The sequence below is a fragment of the Ischnura elegans genome, chromosome X (genome assembly GCF_921293095.1).
Source record: "Ischnura elegans chromosome X, ioIscEleg1.1, whole genome shotgun sequence".
Classification (NCBI taxonomy): Eukaryota; Metazoa; Arthropoda; class Insecta; order Odonata; family Coenagrionidae; genus Ischnura; species Ischnura elegans.
In genome coordinates this window covers 101089398-101106583 of record NC_060259.1, presented here as the reverse complement: position 1 = coordinate 101106583, position 17186 = coordinate 101089398, and the positions used below count along the sequence as shown (strand labels likewise).

Below are 17186 nucleotides of genomic sequence, written 5' to 3'. Positions count from 1 at the left end.
CAACAAGCTTATGTATGCCGTCGTCATAGATAATGCCCACCTGAGTTGACGGCCACTGCAAAACTGTAGTTTTTACACTTTCATCTACATCATGATGCTGGCTTCATAGGTGTTTCTTGAGATGGAAAAAAACATGGCAGTCATTCGGTGCTAGGTAGGGACAATATGGAGGATGATCAAATTGTTCCCAATCAAATGATGCAATGAGATCTTAATATCAATTGGCTGCATGTGGACGGGCATTGTCATGCATGTTTTGACATTCTTTCAACATTATTATGCCAAAGGTCAGGATTTTTTTAAGCCAAATAATCACAGGCATTGAGAAATTGGTAGCCTGCATTACACCTCATCGAAACTGCAATATGTGGAATGGTGGCATTCGTCATCGCCCAAGAGACTTTAAAAACAACAGTTTTGCTGTGGCTGTCAACACAGGTGGGCATTGTCAATGATGACAGGGTACAGTAGCTTGCTGTTCGATTTGATAAGTGCCTTAATATTAACATAAATTATGTGGAAAATTAGTTTCAAGTGTGGGCTTTTGTGTAAAAATAAAATTGTCACAAAAACTTCGCTGGGTTTCTTATGTTTCAAATCAGTACTTGCTCAAAAAGTGCATCTAGTATTTTCTGTATAAATATATTACTATTTAATATTTCAAATTTATTTTCGTCAAAATCGTTTAAATGTTCTAAATATCAAGTCAAAATTTCAGCTTTCTCTTTCAAGAAAAAACTTTGAAAAAACAAAAAACAGAAATCAGGCTTCAGCTTTCTGGGAGTGAAAACAGAAATTTTTGTGAGAGTCAAGGGGTTATGTATAATTATAGGAGGTGTCTCACATGTACGCATATACTCAAAAAAATTCCCAATTTTTTATGCTTTAGTTAACTGGTTTTATTAATAGAGTATTTTTTTCCTTAGGCCCCAGTTGATTGATTTGGTAGCTGCCACTCAGACAATGGAATCTCATGAAGCAGCAATGAAGGCCATTCATTTTGAGTCGGAGGATAGCTTGGATTTGGCTGAAAGATATTTATGGACATTATCTGTTGGATCCAACCCTCAGGAAGCGGTAATCCTTGGTAAACTGTTGAAATTTTTGCTATTTTTTATCTGTAAATGTAGGAGTCTGGTTTCCATTTGGAAAATAACAGAGAAAATTTTGCAGATTTATTGAAAAGGGCAAACAGAAACATTGAGAATCCAAAGTTGGTAGAAACTCTTACTCTGACAATGGCAGCCATGGCAAAACAGTTCTCCAAGCGCCATCTGAACGAAAAGAATGAAGTAAGTGTTTATTTTTGAAATTTTGATCTTCACATTTATTTTAAGGTGATGTTTACTTTTTTAACTCTTTTACTTATTTTGACTTAGGTCATTGAGAAGATAAAAGCATTCATTGTGGATGGTTTATCAGACTGTGAAAATGATCAATGCAGGGTCAAACATTTACGTGCATTGAAGAACTTGAAATTAAAGTCTACTGTACCCATCATTATGGACTATGCTTGTACTGGAACCAAAGTCACTTCTGTCGCTGCAATGAAGGCTCTCAGAGATATGCCCAAGGAATTTTGGAACGAGGATGTCATTAAAGCTGCCGAAAAAATATTTTATCAGGTATTACTTTTAGTTTGATAGAAGATGGTCAAATAGCAATCTTTGAACTGTTTGTCCCTTTGTGTGTGATGTGACAGATGACTATCATGGGGATATGCAGCATGTATATGACACTGTAGTTAAGCAGATTTGGAGTGTGTATCAATACCATCCATTTGTATGGGAGTCAGCTGCTCCCACCTTACATATGCCTATGGTGGCCATAATTTCTATGACATTTATTAATTTTAATTTATTTCATGCAAATTTGTTCCTGCTTCTAGTTAACCTACAGGCATTTATGTAAATTGGGAGTACATATGTTGTTGCCATGAAAAATTGAGATCCAGTGGGAAACTGATTTTGAGATAATACAATTGATGAGGAGCATTGCAGGCCATTTCCCATTGTATTCTTGAGCACAAATATTGTGCCATCTACTCATTGGCCCAAGGCGGCTGCAAAGTTTGAATGCATATCTCGGCTCGTGTTTCAGACTGTTCTTATGCATCACGATTGGGCGTGCTATTCAGGCTTTATAATTCTACTGCAATTGCGAGAATCTTAAATATTGAATGTAGAAAAATCTTTATTATGACCTTCCCCTGGTTATTAAAAAGTAATCATTAAAAAGTACATTAGTCAACTGTCGATCGGGTAGTGGGTAAGAATAATGGTATTGGAAACTGATTTCAGTGGAAATGGGTATTTATTGATACAACAGCTGGAAAAATAAATACGACAATAACAATCTAAATATGACATACTGGAAATGAAATCTGTAGAAGTTAACAATTAAGTAAACATGCCACATGTTTAAACAAAAAGGGTAACCTGATTTCCCGTTAGGTAGCTGTATTTCACAACAGCTATGAGACCAGGATTTGATGATAATCTGGAAAAAAATAAACCATGAAACCATTTTACTAGAAATAAACATGGAAGTTTTGGTATCATTGGATGGAGAAGCACTAGGGTGACCAAGAGATGAATAAGAGGAGAGCACCCAAATGGCGAAGAAAGGGGAGGGACAGAGGGGGAGAAAGGAAGACACTTGAAAAATAACTACAATAGGGTAGTTTCCTTCATCAAAGAAAACGAAAGGCATTGATTGTGATTCGTTACCGACCAATAGTGTTTTCATAATATACAAGTTATTTGGTTTTTAGAAATCCCAGTTTAGACGAATGGCAATGGTCAATTTTAACCGCATTTGAAAAAGGTCAGTTTTGCGCCCATGCGATGCCACTCCACGTGACGTCACAGGGACCTAGTTTCTATATGAGGAGTTTTACATCGTCTGAGGTTACCTATGCATGCACGAGGCACAGACTTCAGGGAAACATCTGTTAGTGATCACAAATTAAAACGGCCTATGGTAGGAAAGTTTCCTGAGTTTGATAAGGTATTAATAATCCTTTGTTAAGCCAAGCGCTACCTGCTAGCAAGGTACTCTGCTGTCTGCTAGCAGCCTGCATATCAGCGGCGCACATATTCTCGCCCCAAGGTCACCTCACTCGGCTGCAGTGGGGACCAGAATGACGTCACATGGGCTTTCCCAATCATTCATGCTCAGCCGTCGCGTTTTCGCGCGCTTGAAAATTTTCACTTTTCATTTAATCGCGAAAAATAGATATCGTCATTTAAAAATCTAAAATCGTGAAATGCATACTCCAGAAGTAATAATCTCTCGATCTAAGCAATAAAAAAATAATAGGAAACCACCCTATTTAATGATTAATATAATAAAAATTGATTGGCACTATATGTTAATATATTTTTCTCTGAACCAAAATTTTCCTATCAATATCAGCATTTTTAACTGAAAAATATAAAATTCCATTCAAGAATATGTTTGAAATTGTAATTGACCGTTAGGAGACCCTTTACTGAGGCAATGTTAAATTTCTCTCATCAGTCCACTGAGAAGAAATAAAGAGAAAATACCCTTTCTGCATTTGCATTGTGACCTGGTATGTTAAAGAATTATGTGGAAATTTTGAGAAGTTCCAAGTGGTTATCAACATATTTACTATGTATGTATAGAAGTGTAATGATTAGGAAGGAGGGCGTTTTCCGATACTTAAAAAATTTGCCCAGATACCAAACGAACATCTAAAAAGGGGGACATGTCCCAATTAATATGGATGTCTGGCCATCCTAACAAAAACTCTATGGAAGATATTTCATAACTGAAGGAGAAGAACATCATTTCTGAGGAATTGGTTCATGATGAGTACCACTTATTATAACATACCTGGGGAGCGGTGTTGTACTATGAAAGCTTATTAGAAGTTAATATCCATAACTTTATGAAAGGAAGTATTTCAGTCCAAAACTATGCAAAGAGAAAAGAAATAAATTTTTATGCCATTGCAGTTGAAATTAAGTTTATACTGCAAAATGAAAGTGAAAATTTTAAGAAATGCAAATATTTTGATATCACTTAATAATCCATGCTGAATTGATGAAAATTTAACTGTTGCAAGGACAGAGTAGGAATATCAAATTAAATATATAACCAACAAAATGATTAGCATTAAAGGACTAAAGCATAGTACAGAGTTGATTCATGAGTAGTTTGAACACTGGAATATATCAGAAAATGGAATGAAGAACATATTATAACTTAAGGAATACAAGACACCATGGCATGTTGAAAACATGAGAAAAGGATATTAATCATACGAGGGTTGTTCAGAAAGTAGATTACGTTTTGGAATTAAGAAAAAACTATGCATAGGAAAATATTTTTATTATATACATTTGAAAGAGCAACTAAAATACTATTTTTCAACATAATCACCAAACAAGTTGAGACATTTATCGTAGCGATGAACGAGCTTCGAAATTCCTTCCTCATAGAAATCCGCCGCCTGATTGTTGAGCCAGTCAGTCACGCCCGCGCGGAGATCGTCGTCGTCATCAAAACGCTGCGTTGCAAGCCAGGTCTTCATCTTCGGAAACAAGTGGAAGTCACTTGGTGCAAGATCTGGGCTGTACGGCGGATGAGGAAAAATCTCCCACTTGAAGGTCTGAAGGAGATTGTGTGTGACATTTGCCGTGTGAGGTCGCGCATTGTCGCATTGCCACCTTCACTGATCACCTTGTTCCCGTAAACTTCACACAGTTGCCGATAAATTTCTATGGGTTTAAGTTTTTTTGCCCACAAAAACCTTATAACTGACCGCACCTCACAACTGGCGGGGTTTTCAATGGCGGCGCACATTACAAAAGCCTGCAGCAATGAAACAAGCGACACTACGACCTTCCCCTTTGCACGAATAGATGCCCACTGAGCTGCCGAACGCTCACACACCAAGATGGCCACGATCGCCCCGCCCCTTGCGATGCTAGACAAAAACGTAACTTACTTTCTGAATAACCCTCGTAGAAATGGAATAATAATGGAAGCATTGAATTTCTCACCAGCACATACAGGGTTTGTATAAAAAGTAACAGGACTGAGCTCAGAAAACATATTTAAAGGCAAATTTTTTACACTTTTCCTCTAGAAATCTTCGAAGTAGTCCCCATCGGAGTCAATATCCCTTTAGCACCGGATTTTCCAGTGCTCAAACGCCCCCTGGGAGTCGACAACCTGTAAGGCATGTAGAGCCCTCGTTGTAGGGGGTTGAACGGCTTCTAGGGTCCTGAACTGCATCCCCTTCAGTACTTTCTTGATCTTGGGGAATAGGAAGAAGTATCCGGGCTGTCAAAAATATCCAGTTTGGTTTGCAGGCAATCAAGGATTTCCGAAGCGACAGCAACTTAACGCTTCTTTTCCTCGTCCGTCAGGTGTTTTGGCACCAGCTTTGCACAGATCTTCCTCATGCCCAGATCGTTCTTAACAATATCATGAATGGTCATCTTATAAATTCCAACCTCTTCTGCGATTGCTCGGATACTCAGACGATGGTCAGTGTTCAACTCATCATGCACTTTTTGAACATTTGAGTCCATGTGACTGGTTTTTAGATGTCCGGCGTGCTGTTAGTCGTGGACATCATTATGGCCCTCTCAGAAATTCTTGTGCCACTGGAAGACTTGAGTTCTGGATACAGCATCTTCACCGTTATCCTCATATATCATTTGAAGAGTTTCCTTAGGCGTTCTCTTGAGTTTGACTCAAAATTTGATGTTAACACGTTGCTTGATGGTATGCTCCATTTTCACTCCAATGAGGTCTCTGAACACGCACTGCCCTCTCACACAATGCTACCCCTTCAAGCATTTGCAGGCAATTGATTGGCAATTGAAAGGCATTTATGTTATCAAAAATTTACGCAGCAACTTAACTTGTTTCCAATTCAATGCGAAAATTAATCAACAGCCACAGTAAATGAGCCCAATCAATTTTCTCCATTCATCCCGTTGCAATCTCCTCTAGCCTGTTCGGAAAAGCAGACCAAATGTAGAAAATATTTATATAGAAATTTAAATATTGCTGGATCAACTTGGTGGAATTTTTTCTTGATAATGGAAGCAAAAAAAATTGCTAATTATCTGCATAACATTTATCAAACCCAACCAATTTCAAAAATTACTGCATTAAACATAAGGGTACAACTCAAGAGTTGATCTTCCCAGTCCCTCAATAATCTTTACAGTCGGCCTCGGTCTTTCCTAGCCCCGTGGTATTTTCCATGGCCCCATGCTCTTTCCTGTCCCCCTTAGTCATTCCTCGAGTCTTTCCAACCCCACGTGCTCTTTCCAACCCCCAGGGTGCAGGCACTGTCAATGTTAATATCGTTCTACGCACAATTGATGGATAGTGGGGTGGAGAATTTGGTGTCTCCTGTTTTAAAGTGTTATGTTGTATATGATTACCCCAGTGGCTGGATATTTTCACTTGAGTTTACATCTTTAGCTGCTGCTCTTCTCTCTCCTCTGTTTCATGTTCCTTCTTCCTTGGCTCTTTGTGATTAGGTGGACAAGAAATATGACTCCAGCTCTAGAACAATGGCAGTTGACATAATTCTGGAATCTGGCCCATCCAAAAGCACAATGGCAAGATTATTTTGGTTTATAGCCAATGTTGAGAATCGACGTGGTTCTGCTACTGAGGTAACTACTCTATTCATGATGAATAAATTTTAGTACAAATGATGAAATTTAAAAAAATATTTCAGTGGTTGAAAAGGTGGGACTTATTTTTTTTATACATAAATGTGAGTTATAGTAACTTCAAATATCCTCCATAATTCTCAGTTTTACATTTTTTGCACATTGATATTCATATTAATATTATATATTGATATGGATTATTGGGTACAGTAAGGTTATCTGCTAATTTTTGATCAAGATTGTATTTGGAAGTTAAAAGCTTAAAAAGATATTATTGCTGTGCCGATTTTCTTCGATCATTTTGGGGGTGATGGGCGAATTTCAATTATCTCCAATCTATTAACATTATTGCAATCAAAAGTTCTGAAAAATGTATAGCAAAGGATACAGAAGTGAAATAAGGGCTTTATTTTCTCTTTATTTGCCCACAACCCCCGAAATAGCCTGTCATTAGCATTTAACATTTATCAATTGGAGCACTATTATTGGCTCTCCTATTTGTATAAATCATTCTTTAAGCATGTCTCCCATCTGTAATACATGAAGTTGATTATAATTTAGATGTGCCATTTTGTCTTTAGGCATGCCATTATGCATTACAACGCATGAAGCAGCTCTATGATTCTCCAGGGTCTTTTGGTAGTGCATTTAGAAGTGCTCATGACTCTGCCATCAAGGAATTACAACTTTTCAACTACCATGCTTTGAGTCACAAGGGATTGGCTTCAGCTCTTTCATGGCCCTTTCTAGAGTCTGCAAGCTCAAATGGAAGTCTTATTTCTATCCTGGAAATAGCTAGTGGAATTCTGAAGCAAGGTGCCATTGACATTGTCCTTGAACGAGAGGAAGAAGTGAAGAAAATGTTCACTGTAAGTTTGGCTTGATTAATTAATTTAAGTGATGATAATGATGGCATTAGGCAGTAAGGTTATCATGAATCAGTAATCAGTTTGCCTTTTTAATCTAATTTTTAAAATGTTTGCTGCTTTTGTCTATTAATGGGCTGCCAGGCTAAGGAAGTGGAACTTCCATGTTAGTGATGTTGAATAATGTGTGTGTATACTAGATTTCTGTGGAATTTCTGGTCATATTTCTTTCTTAGTATGTATGTGCTTTTGAAATCCCCTCCTTTCCTGTGGGTGAGCTAACATTTGGGGAAAAATGCATTCTATCTCAGGGGTTGGTAATGCATTGCCGGCAGTTTATGAATTTTCAAACCAGTCTAAAAACAATTCTTGTATCACCTAGGCTATTTTGTTACTCACCCAAATGAAAGGCAAATGCTGCTTTTATTGTGAATGATAAATCGTAACTGGCTTTAATTTTAAGTTTTTAAAGGCATTAGCACCAAGTACCAAAATGGTCCTTAAATGCCTTGAAACCTGATGCATGTTTTCCTTCCCTGAAAATGATGAAAGAGATGTCATTCTCTTCCAAAACAATGCCATCTTGTCAACATTAGAAACTAGTTGAGAGGGAAAGGAGCTACTCAACCACAGCATAGAAATCATCAGGAACAGTTGTGGCAACTGTGCTATCAGCACTGGCAGATTCACCTGATATCGCAGCACTGAATATACCTGCTTGATGTTTAAATTGTGGAACCAACCAGAGCTTTCAATATATGTCTCAGAGCAATCACCACCCTCATCATCTTTTAGAGATTCAATAAAGCCCCATCTTTTGCTCAAATAAGTGCCTGTGATAGAGGAGCATCATTTGACCGTATTTGAACAATCCAGGTACATAATTAGAACCAGGATTATGATTAATCAAGGTCTTTCCGTTTTTTCCAGCTATGAACTTCACATAGGTGTTGACCACTTGGCTGAAGTAGTTGTGGCTGATGTCACTGACGTTTTAATTGTGTCGTCATTCAGAATTATAGTGCTGACTGTTGACGTTGTGAGTTTAAACTTTTGTGCAACATTTCTTTGATGCTCTCCATTTTCCAAGCAATTGACCACTTTCAATTCCTCATTTTGGTTTATGCTTTTCCTTAATAACATCCTTATTTTTCAACCTGCGTTCCTATTTTGTCATTGTTCACTTGTTTTTTACTTTGTTGAGATGCATACGGCCTACGACTGCTAGCAGGGATTGAAGCCAATGTGTTTGGAACTCTCTTTTGAATCCTTTTACATGTTAACGCTATTCATGCACAACTCCCACAATTCAGCCACCACTGCATTTCTCCCCCATGATCATCGATGCCTTGAAGGCTGTTGGGTTGATCCTGAATGTGGAAGTAAATTTGCCCAATAGCCTATGATAGCCAAAATTACATCTCCAACGGTATTTCTTTCAAAAAACTCGTTTCCACCAGCTTCAAACTCAATTAATAATCCAAATTAAGTAATGTCTTTCAGATACGGAGATGAGATAAATTACTTCGGTAGGTCGACTATCCAGACAGCATGATGAGTAATGTTATTGGTCATTGTGCAGCAATGGATTTCAACGAATATATGAACAAATAAGAAGATTTGAGGCAAGCAATGCTCCTGATATGCATACAATGAGAGTAATTTCTGTGTGTACTTGTGGCATCCATCAACCTAAAGGCAAAATTTATCTATCCTTGCCTAAGGTGTGGGGTTATGATACCTTTATTGGGTGTTAAAATTTGAGAAAGTGCTCTTGTCCTCCTGTAATTCATTGAGCATTCCCCCTATAAGGTGAGGAAATAAGTAGAGACATATCAGGTGTTGACTGAAAATCGGGCAGTTTCCATTCCTCCACTGAGCATGGTGAGACCCAGGAGAAAATTAAGGCAGTTTCAGAAATCCATCCTGCTATAGCATTGCCTTCTCCCTCGTACAACTAGTGATCCAAAAGCAGGGTGAGGGAAGCAGAAAAAAGCAAAGAGATAGTGGAAAGAATGCTAAGAAAGTTCCCTGGCAAATATCTTCAGCAATGAGTCGAAAATGGGTATCTGAGGTCCCTAGCAATGTGTGATAATAGGGATGTCTTGCTAGTTACATGCATACTAACTCATGGAAAATAATCAATAATTTCACTTCATCTAGGCTACTTGACCAAATGGAATATGTTTAATAGAAAATATTGGCAATCCCTAGGCAAAGTTATGGTGGCTTTGGCATCCCCTCCATCTCCCTAATACTGACAGCCGTCTCTACAGCTGCATCCAGGATGTCAGGCATGACCATTTGGCAGAGCTGGCCCAACTCCCATGACAGTTCCATAAGAAAGGTGTCCAACCCCCTCTGGTTTGTCTCATATCACATAGCCTCCCATTGACTGGCATCTCCTCTCTCGATGGAGGTGTGAGAATTGGTGACTTTTACCTGGTCTCTTAAGGCCTCCATGTCCTCATTCAACCTCATGCTGATAGTTGATAGAAATTTATTGTAAAATTGGGCAGCACATTTGGATTTGTACCTCCCCATCATGCAATGCTTGAAGCTGGAGTATGTCTTGGCAACCTGGCATTCTTCCTTGGCCCAGCAAAACTCTGTGGCATTGCCACGCAGTTGTATCCTCGAGGCATTGAGTCTCTCCTCTTCTGGCCACGAGCAACTTGATCAATGTGATCAAAGAAGTCTTCTATGCTCTCCCTAGGCCACCCCAAAAAAGCCTCGATAGTCATTGTCAGCTCAAATCTCCATTTTTGGGAAGGTGGTTCTGCCCTGCTCTCTGCCAATAGTCTTGACTTTAATCTTTTATTTTCATCAGTGAGGTACTCCAGTTTCTCACAAAAGGTACTCCTGTTTCTCACTAGTCTCATCAACCACTTGTTGTAACTCCAACTCCTACCTTCCCATGGTGCTCACATGGCCCGCCATTCCGTTTCTTATGGTTTCCCTACAATATTAATGTTCTCCAATTGATCAATATCTTCATCCCACTTCTGACACCAGTTGTCTATCAATCACCTGATCAGTCAATGGGTCCATCTGAAGTCCATCAAGGGAATGGGGTGAACAGGTGTGCAGAAATCTTGAGTTGGTACTCTCTTTTTAGATCATGTGTTTTATTCAGACTGTTTCCAACGAACCACTGTTGTCGACGTGTAATAAGTTGCAAGATGCAGCATAAAGTTACCCTTAATGGAGATGCATTTTTGAGAGACCAGTAAACGAAACGAAAGATTATGGCTGCTGGATTGAATCCAACAGAAACACGACGATTGAGGAAAAATTAAAAAGGGAATCGTCAGAGAGCTGAGTTGAGTTAATATCGTCAGTTCTTGTAGGGGAAAAATATTCTTGAGCGATACATCTGAAGACAATTAAACAGACCAGAAACCATCCTAAAGGGATGTAACTTGGAAAATCTATAGGGAATGACCATAAAATATTAAAATTTTTGATTTGTGACCCTCCCTCCCATAAATGGCTTTGAGCAAGGGTCAGGTTCACCTAGAGGTCTCAAATTTCTTAGGCCTTATTTTTGATCAGCCCCACAACTTTTTCATTGGATCAGATGGATTTCAAAAAAGTCAATTATTCCAATCTGCCCTAATGTACATCTAAACCACCCGGAACTTAGTTAGGCTTACTATTATTTCTACTGTAATTTTCCTGTTGCTGAGGTATGTCCACGACCCCATCTGCCAGTTTCTTTGACAAAACCAAAGCTGACCCACATGCATTTTTCTCCCATTCCACTCTGTGTACATCACTGCATCATCCATACACTTCATTCGTCTCACCTAATTGATCCTCTACAGAATCTGTTCGCCCTTCATGCTGTTTTTTATTCTCTTCTTTACTTGCCATTATTGTTCTAATGTTCCATGTTTCTAGAATCACTGTTACCTTATTTATCTCAATCTTCTTGATCTTCTCTTTTTCTCGGATGCTGCTGATGAGAACTTGCAAGGAATTTGCATCAGAGAGACCCCATGAGCTTTGCCACCAACACCACCTGGGATAACCCTTGCCTTGATCAGGGCCTGTTACATACATTTATGACAATCACTATTTCTATATTTGGTTCCTTATTTTTGGGGAAGAGATTGATAATTTCTCATATCCTTTTGAAGAGTAATTTTCTCTTCTATTCAGAAATGTATTTGGCCTCCACGTTCCTTTACTCCCTAACCCTCTGCATGTATTTTGTGGATGACTTCACTCCTACCCTGAAAATTAGTCCTCTATATGCAGCTCTAGGGGCAATTTGAATCTACAACTCTGTCTCCACTGTAGCAAGGTCGTAGCCAAACCTGTAATTGCCTCATTTCAATTTTTTACTTCAAATTTAAAATTCTCAACTTCGCTAATATTTGCATTTATTCATCTATATTTATTTTGTGTATAGCTTTTGGAGACACTTTCATGCTGCTATGAAATAGCCCTCATTTTCTAATTTAAGTTTTTGCTCATATTGCAGCTGGGATTGTTTGCTGGTGGCTTGGGGGCATTCATTTCCACAGAAGATGGTGATGATGGTGATGAGGGTGAAGAGGAAGAATATGCTAATGCTGGCATGGAACTTGGTGTCATGGGCGTGCAGCTTAGGCCCTTTATGTTCTTCTCTGGGCAAGGGGAACTGATGGGTCACGTGTGGTCTGGCACAGCATCAGAAAGGACACCTGCTCTTCAGGTTAGAAAATTTCTGCATCCTCTTGAGGAGAGCATGTATCATAAAAATGTTTTAAGCACAATTTCTGAACAAGGTGGAAAATGTGTGTCAAGCCATTTTCGTAGCATCATTTGTTCTGTGGAATTTCCATTTGATTAGTGCTCCTAATCCCTGGAAAATTACTACATCGGACTCTCGGCTATAAACGAAGATGAAGGTTGAGTAATAATAGTAATAATGGGGATTGCCAGGATGCTCTTGGAGCCCTTGCTGAGAGAGGCACCATGTTAGCTGATAGTGTGGACTAGGGCGGTCACCCATCGGGGTATCCAAAGCAGCTACCTAAGAAGCTAGCTAAGGAAAGAAAAGTATGTCAATGCATGAAATGGATTACTGAGCTGAATTGATTTACTACACAAACGTACTTCAAGTTAACTTAACCCAGATAAGGATATGACATTTCCCCAACAAATGCTTCATAAAGCTTTCAGAGATAAATTCTGCCATATCAATGTCACAGAACAAAGATTATCAGGCCAAATAATAACAGTAACAACCAAAGGCCTTTTACCACACATAACATTGGTAAAAATTAAGCAAGAAGTCACTAAATATGTAATAGGAAAGGAAAAAATAAATTAGAAAGGCCTAGCTGTAGATTAAACCGTAGCGTTCATATTCATAGATTTCCGCTAAAACACGCTAGTAGGGCAACTAACTTAGTCGGCTACTAAGATATGGTATTCATGGATTCTTTTAAGTGAGCTACTAACTTAGTATGCTACTAGCCAGCTCGGCAGCCGATACTTGGTAGCGCTTTGTGTTCAACCCGCTAGGCTATGCTTGACAACACTGCATCCGACTCCTCCACGGTGCGGAAAATTCGTAAAACCATCAAGCAAAAGAAATTGATTTAGCAAAATGCATCGAAATTTCTACTTCATAATGGATAATTTGATGTGATATCGCATCGCAGATATATTTTTTTATTACTGTGCCCACAAATTATGCTATACCATTGGGAAAGGATAGATTAATGATTACTACCGGAGCATTTGTATGTTTGAGACGCAGTTATTCTTGTACAAATGACCTTGGATATTTGTTTTCATTAGTGTATGCGTTATGAGTATGGAAAAACATGACTAGCAACGTCAATATTATGCACATTTATATTCGAAAAGCAGAAATACACCTCAATGTCAGAGTTGAAACAAAATATTTTACAATGCAGAAATGAATCGTAAAGAAAATAACGTTAAGGTAAATGTGTGATCGACACACATTTATTACATTACAAATACTTAGGTGCAAGCAATTAGTAACATATGTTTGCAACTGCTAAAATGTTATAGTTAAGGAAACAACAATCTGCCTCGCCACATATAAATTTTTTAAATACTGACAGCGTGAAAGTGCGGAAACATAGGACATATAGTTTACTAGAGGTGGTTAATGTAAAAAAAAACCATAATTAATCTAACTTGTTTTACTTATTTATTGCTGATAATATCACAAATAGCACTGCAATGCACACAACATTTCACTATACATTTCACGAGCTGTCTTTATGCACTGAATTGTTGAGGCCTTTACTACCTCTGGTTTTCCCCTATCCCTTCCCACCTTCACCCTTCCCGTCACTTACCTCCCCCCTCCCCTTCCCCTCCAATCACCCGACCACAGAGTATATATCCCGGCAAAATCTTATGTGTATCACTAGTCTTGAAAATGGTACAGTGTACCGAAACTAGTCGGCAATAAAGTGTGTGTTTTGTGGAAAAGCAAAGTAATTTTCTTCCAACCATATAGCTGTCTTTATGATACTTATAATCAGTACATTCCGAATCAACTGATTCAAAGAAAAACTTGGCTCATAATTAATTTAAAACACTATAACGTAACACTAATAAAGCATGATAATCAGTTTTCCAATCACTCTGCACCCACTAAAAGAATTTGCACTTCTTGAAGTTCGAAAGGATTCTTCACATCTCACTTCCCACTCATCACTCGCGATTTAGAATCACTTCATGTCATTTCACATTACCATTACGTAGACAATGAAATGAATAGGCTGAAACAAATTGCTAAACCAGTTATTGTAACATCAACAAACTTCCAATCTCACCATCACTCGTACTGTAACCAAAATAAAAACAACAGCGCAACGAAATGCATGAAATGTAAACACTGGTGATAGCTCACAATGAAGTGACCAGAATAAAAAATAAAATCTAACAGAACTTGTAAGCGTGCAAACAAATGAAAATTAATGTGCGTTCGCTGTATTCCTAAATAACAACTATTTCAAATATGAAACATATCCCCTTCATAACAGTTAGATACCTTTGATGGAAATGTATACGGTTGATAAAACCAGTATGGAAGTAATAAATAATTTTGCCGAAGCTCATACACTCACAAAACACTTCACTTGTCGCTTCACTCTGTACTTCATCGTCTATATGCAATCAATTCACTTAGGGGTTCACTAAATGCACAAATTGTGTTCACTTGCACTAGAGGCACAAGTTCACTGCACGTTGTAGCTTCTTTGCAGCTACAAAAAACTTACAATTCCTGTCAACAATTACACTACATACGTTGCCTGCCTTACTTGAAGAATGGATTCTCTTATTCCATTTTGGCACAAATGCGTAAAAAATCTATACCAATATATAAATAAAACCAGAGTTCGATCATCCGCAACGGTCCGCCATATTTAGTAGCTCCCTTAGACAAGGATGGAGGGCGACTAAGAGCCGGCTACTGAGATAGTAGCATACTAAGCTTAGTAGCCCTAACTAACGACCTATTAATACCATTTTCATAGTATGCTACTACTTAGAACGCTACTCAGGCATTAGTAGCTTACTAAGGAAACTATGAATACGGCCGTAGGAGATCATTATGAGTTCACAGATAATGAGGTAAATGCAAATGCAGAATGCATCCTCAATATGGCATTGCGTGTACAACCCGATTCAAAAATAGGTTATGAATTTCAAGTGACACTGACAGAATATTCACTAACAGATCCTACTGAGAGACTGGTTGTTGTGAAACGGAACTCTTTCAGTAGTGATGGTTTGGGTCAATTTTTTTCAATTGTTTGTTAGCTTTGTTGAGTTAGGGGTAAAGTAATGAGAAAAACAAAATTAAAATCGTAAAATTTATTGTTAAAGGCACAATTATAAAGGATTCAAACATTTTCGAAAAAGTTCATCGTCTGTAAATCACAAAAGTAGATAAATCTGTAGAAGGAATGAAAATGGCGTATAAATGTTTTACAATCCAACTAGAACATCAAAATTTTACTTTTTATACTTTTTAAAATTGCCACTGTTTGTGATGCCATGTTTTTTCATGATTACTGGTGTAAGTATATTGGTAATTATAAAATCCTCTGATGGGAGGTAATATTACTTCAAATGTGCTACCATAAATACCTACTGATTGTGAATTCTAACTCTTCAATTTAATATCAGTAGTTGCAGATTATCTTACAGGTGCAGAAAATGTAGAAAAGTATTTTGGAAAAACTATGTGGCATTAATGTCATAAACAACTTGTTCCTGAAGCATCCCTAAAAATTGAAATAATTTCATACCATGATGTCCAATCGATATTTATTTGCCATGGGTGGAGTGACACACAGTATCTGTGGCCGCTACACAATGCACACTGAGTTGTTGGTGCATCTCCCTATCATTGGAAGAATGATCGTAAAAGAGTGCTTTCACCTGGGAAAAGAGCCATTGAAGAAACTTGTGTTTTAAGCAACAAGTGATTCTCACCGCTGAAAAATGAGTGGATGTAAAGTGTTGATGTCGAAATAATTTCTCTTCATGGTTGTTGGAGCTCTTTGAATAATAAAAAGTTGGCAATTGTATTGCTAGAAAGAAAACATTCAATTATCATTCGTGTGCCACACGTTTTTCATAAAACTGTGACCCTTCTGCAATAGATTTTTAAGCAATTTTGGGCATACAGCACACACAACATAAACTTCCATTCTTCTCCCAATTAAGTCTGGATAGTTTAAGGAATAGACATGGCATGTTGATGCCATGAATTCTGTTCTGCGAAATCACCACATCTAGATATCCCAAGTCAAGAAATAAAATATTTTATAGAAGAAAACAGTATATTACCGTACATGTCTGAATATAGTCCCCCCTTTTTTTTCCAAAAATGCCAGTGGTAAAAGTAAAGGTGGGGACTTCAAACACATTTTTTTAACTTTTCCCGAAACTGAAGCGTCAAAGTTTGGGGGGGGACTATATTCGGAGAAATACGGTAGTAGACAGCTCTCGTGAGAATAGCATGAAGACATTCAGGCTCTGAGACGATGATTAACCCTTAGAGTGCGCAACATTTTTATACGTTTTGCACGCTCAATGTGAATTTACCCTAATTTTTATTGCGACATGGATATCTTGCACTTGGGCACTTTCCCTCACCGTAAGGAACGCTAAGGGGCTTAATGCTACTGCACCAGCCCTCATGGCTGGGGGAATTCTCTTCTCCTCTGCACTGGCTGGCAGCCACTGGATGGTAACCACCACCTACATCAATGATTTATTAAAACTTATTTCTACTTATAATTTCTCCCTTTCTTCATTTAACCTTAGCTAAAATACAAACTAAGAAATAGCTCTATCATTTTTCTTTCATTTTTCTCAATTTTCATTTCACATCTATCTGTAACAAGTGCAGTGGTTCATATAATGACTTGCATCATACAACTGAATAGCTAATAATTTAAATCTTTCACCATGGATAGCTTATATTATTTATATTTACTGGTAACCTCAAGTAATTAGTGTTATACATCTCCTGAAAAATTGTTCTTTTAAAAAAAGCAAAACCTTATCTTTGAGCCAACTTCTTTGATTTTACCTTAATTTTACACTGCCAGCTGAGTAATAGGGTGGTTTCCTGTTATTTTTTTATTGCCTAAAT

At 37.9% G+C, this 17186-nt stretch overlaps 1 protein-coding gene across 2 annotated transcripts in view; it reads left to right on the top strand.

Annotated features, from left to right (window-relative positions):
- Positions 1-17186, top strand: part of LOC124171032 (microsomal triacylglycerol transfer protein) — a 106583-nt gene that overhangs the window by 71649 nt on the left and 17748 nt on the right. For both annotated transcript variants that reach the window (XM_046550174.1, XM_046550173.1), the window contains 6 exons: positions 927-1087; positions 1174-1292; positions 1380-1625; positions 6534-6671; positions 7253-7540; positions 12027-12239. In XM_046550174.1, coding sequence (XP_046406130.1) covers positions 927-1087; positions 1174-1292; positions 1380-1625; positions 6534-6671; positions 7253-7540; positions 12027-12239 — 1165 coding nt within the window. The remainder of the gene's footprint in view (positions 1-926; positions 1088-1173; positions 1293-1379; positions 1626-6533; positions 6672-7252; positions 7541-12026; positions 12240-17186) is intronic.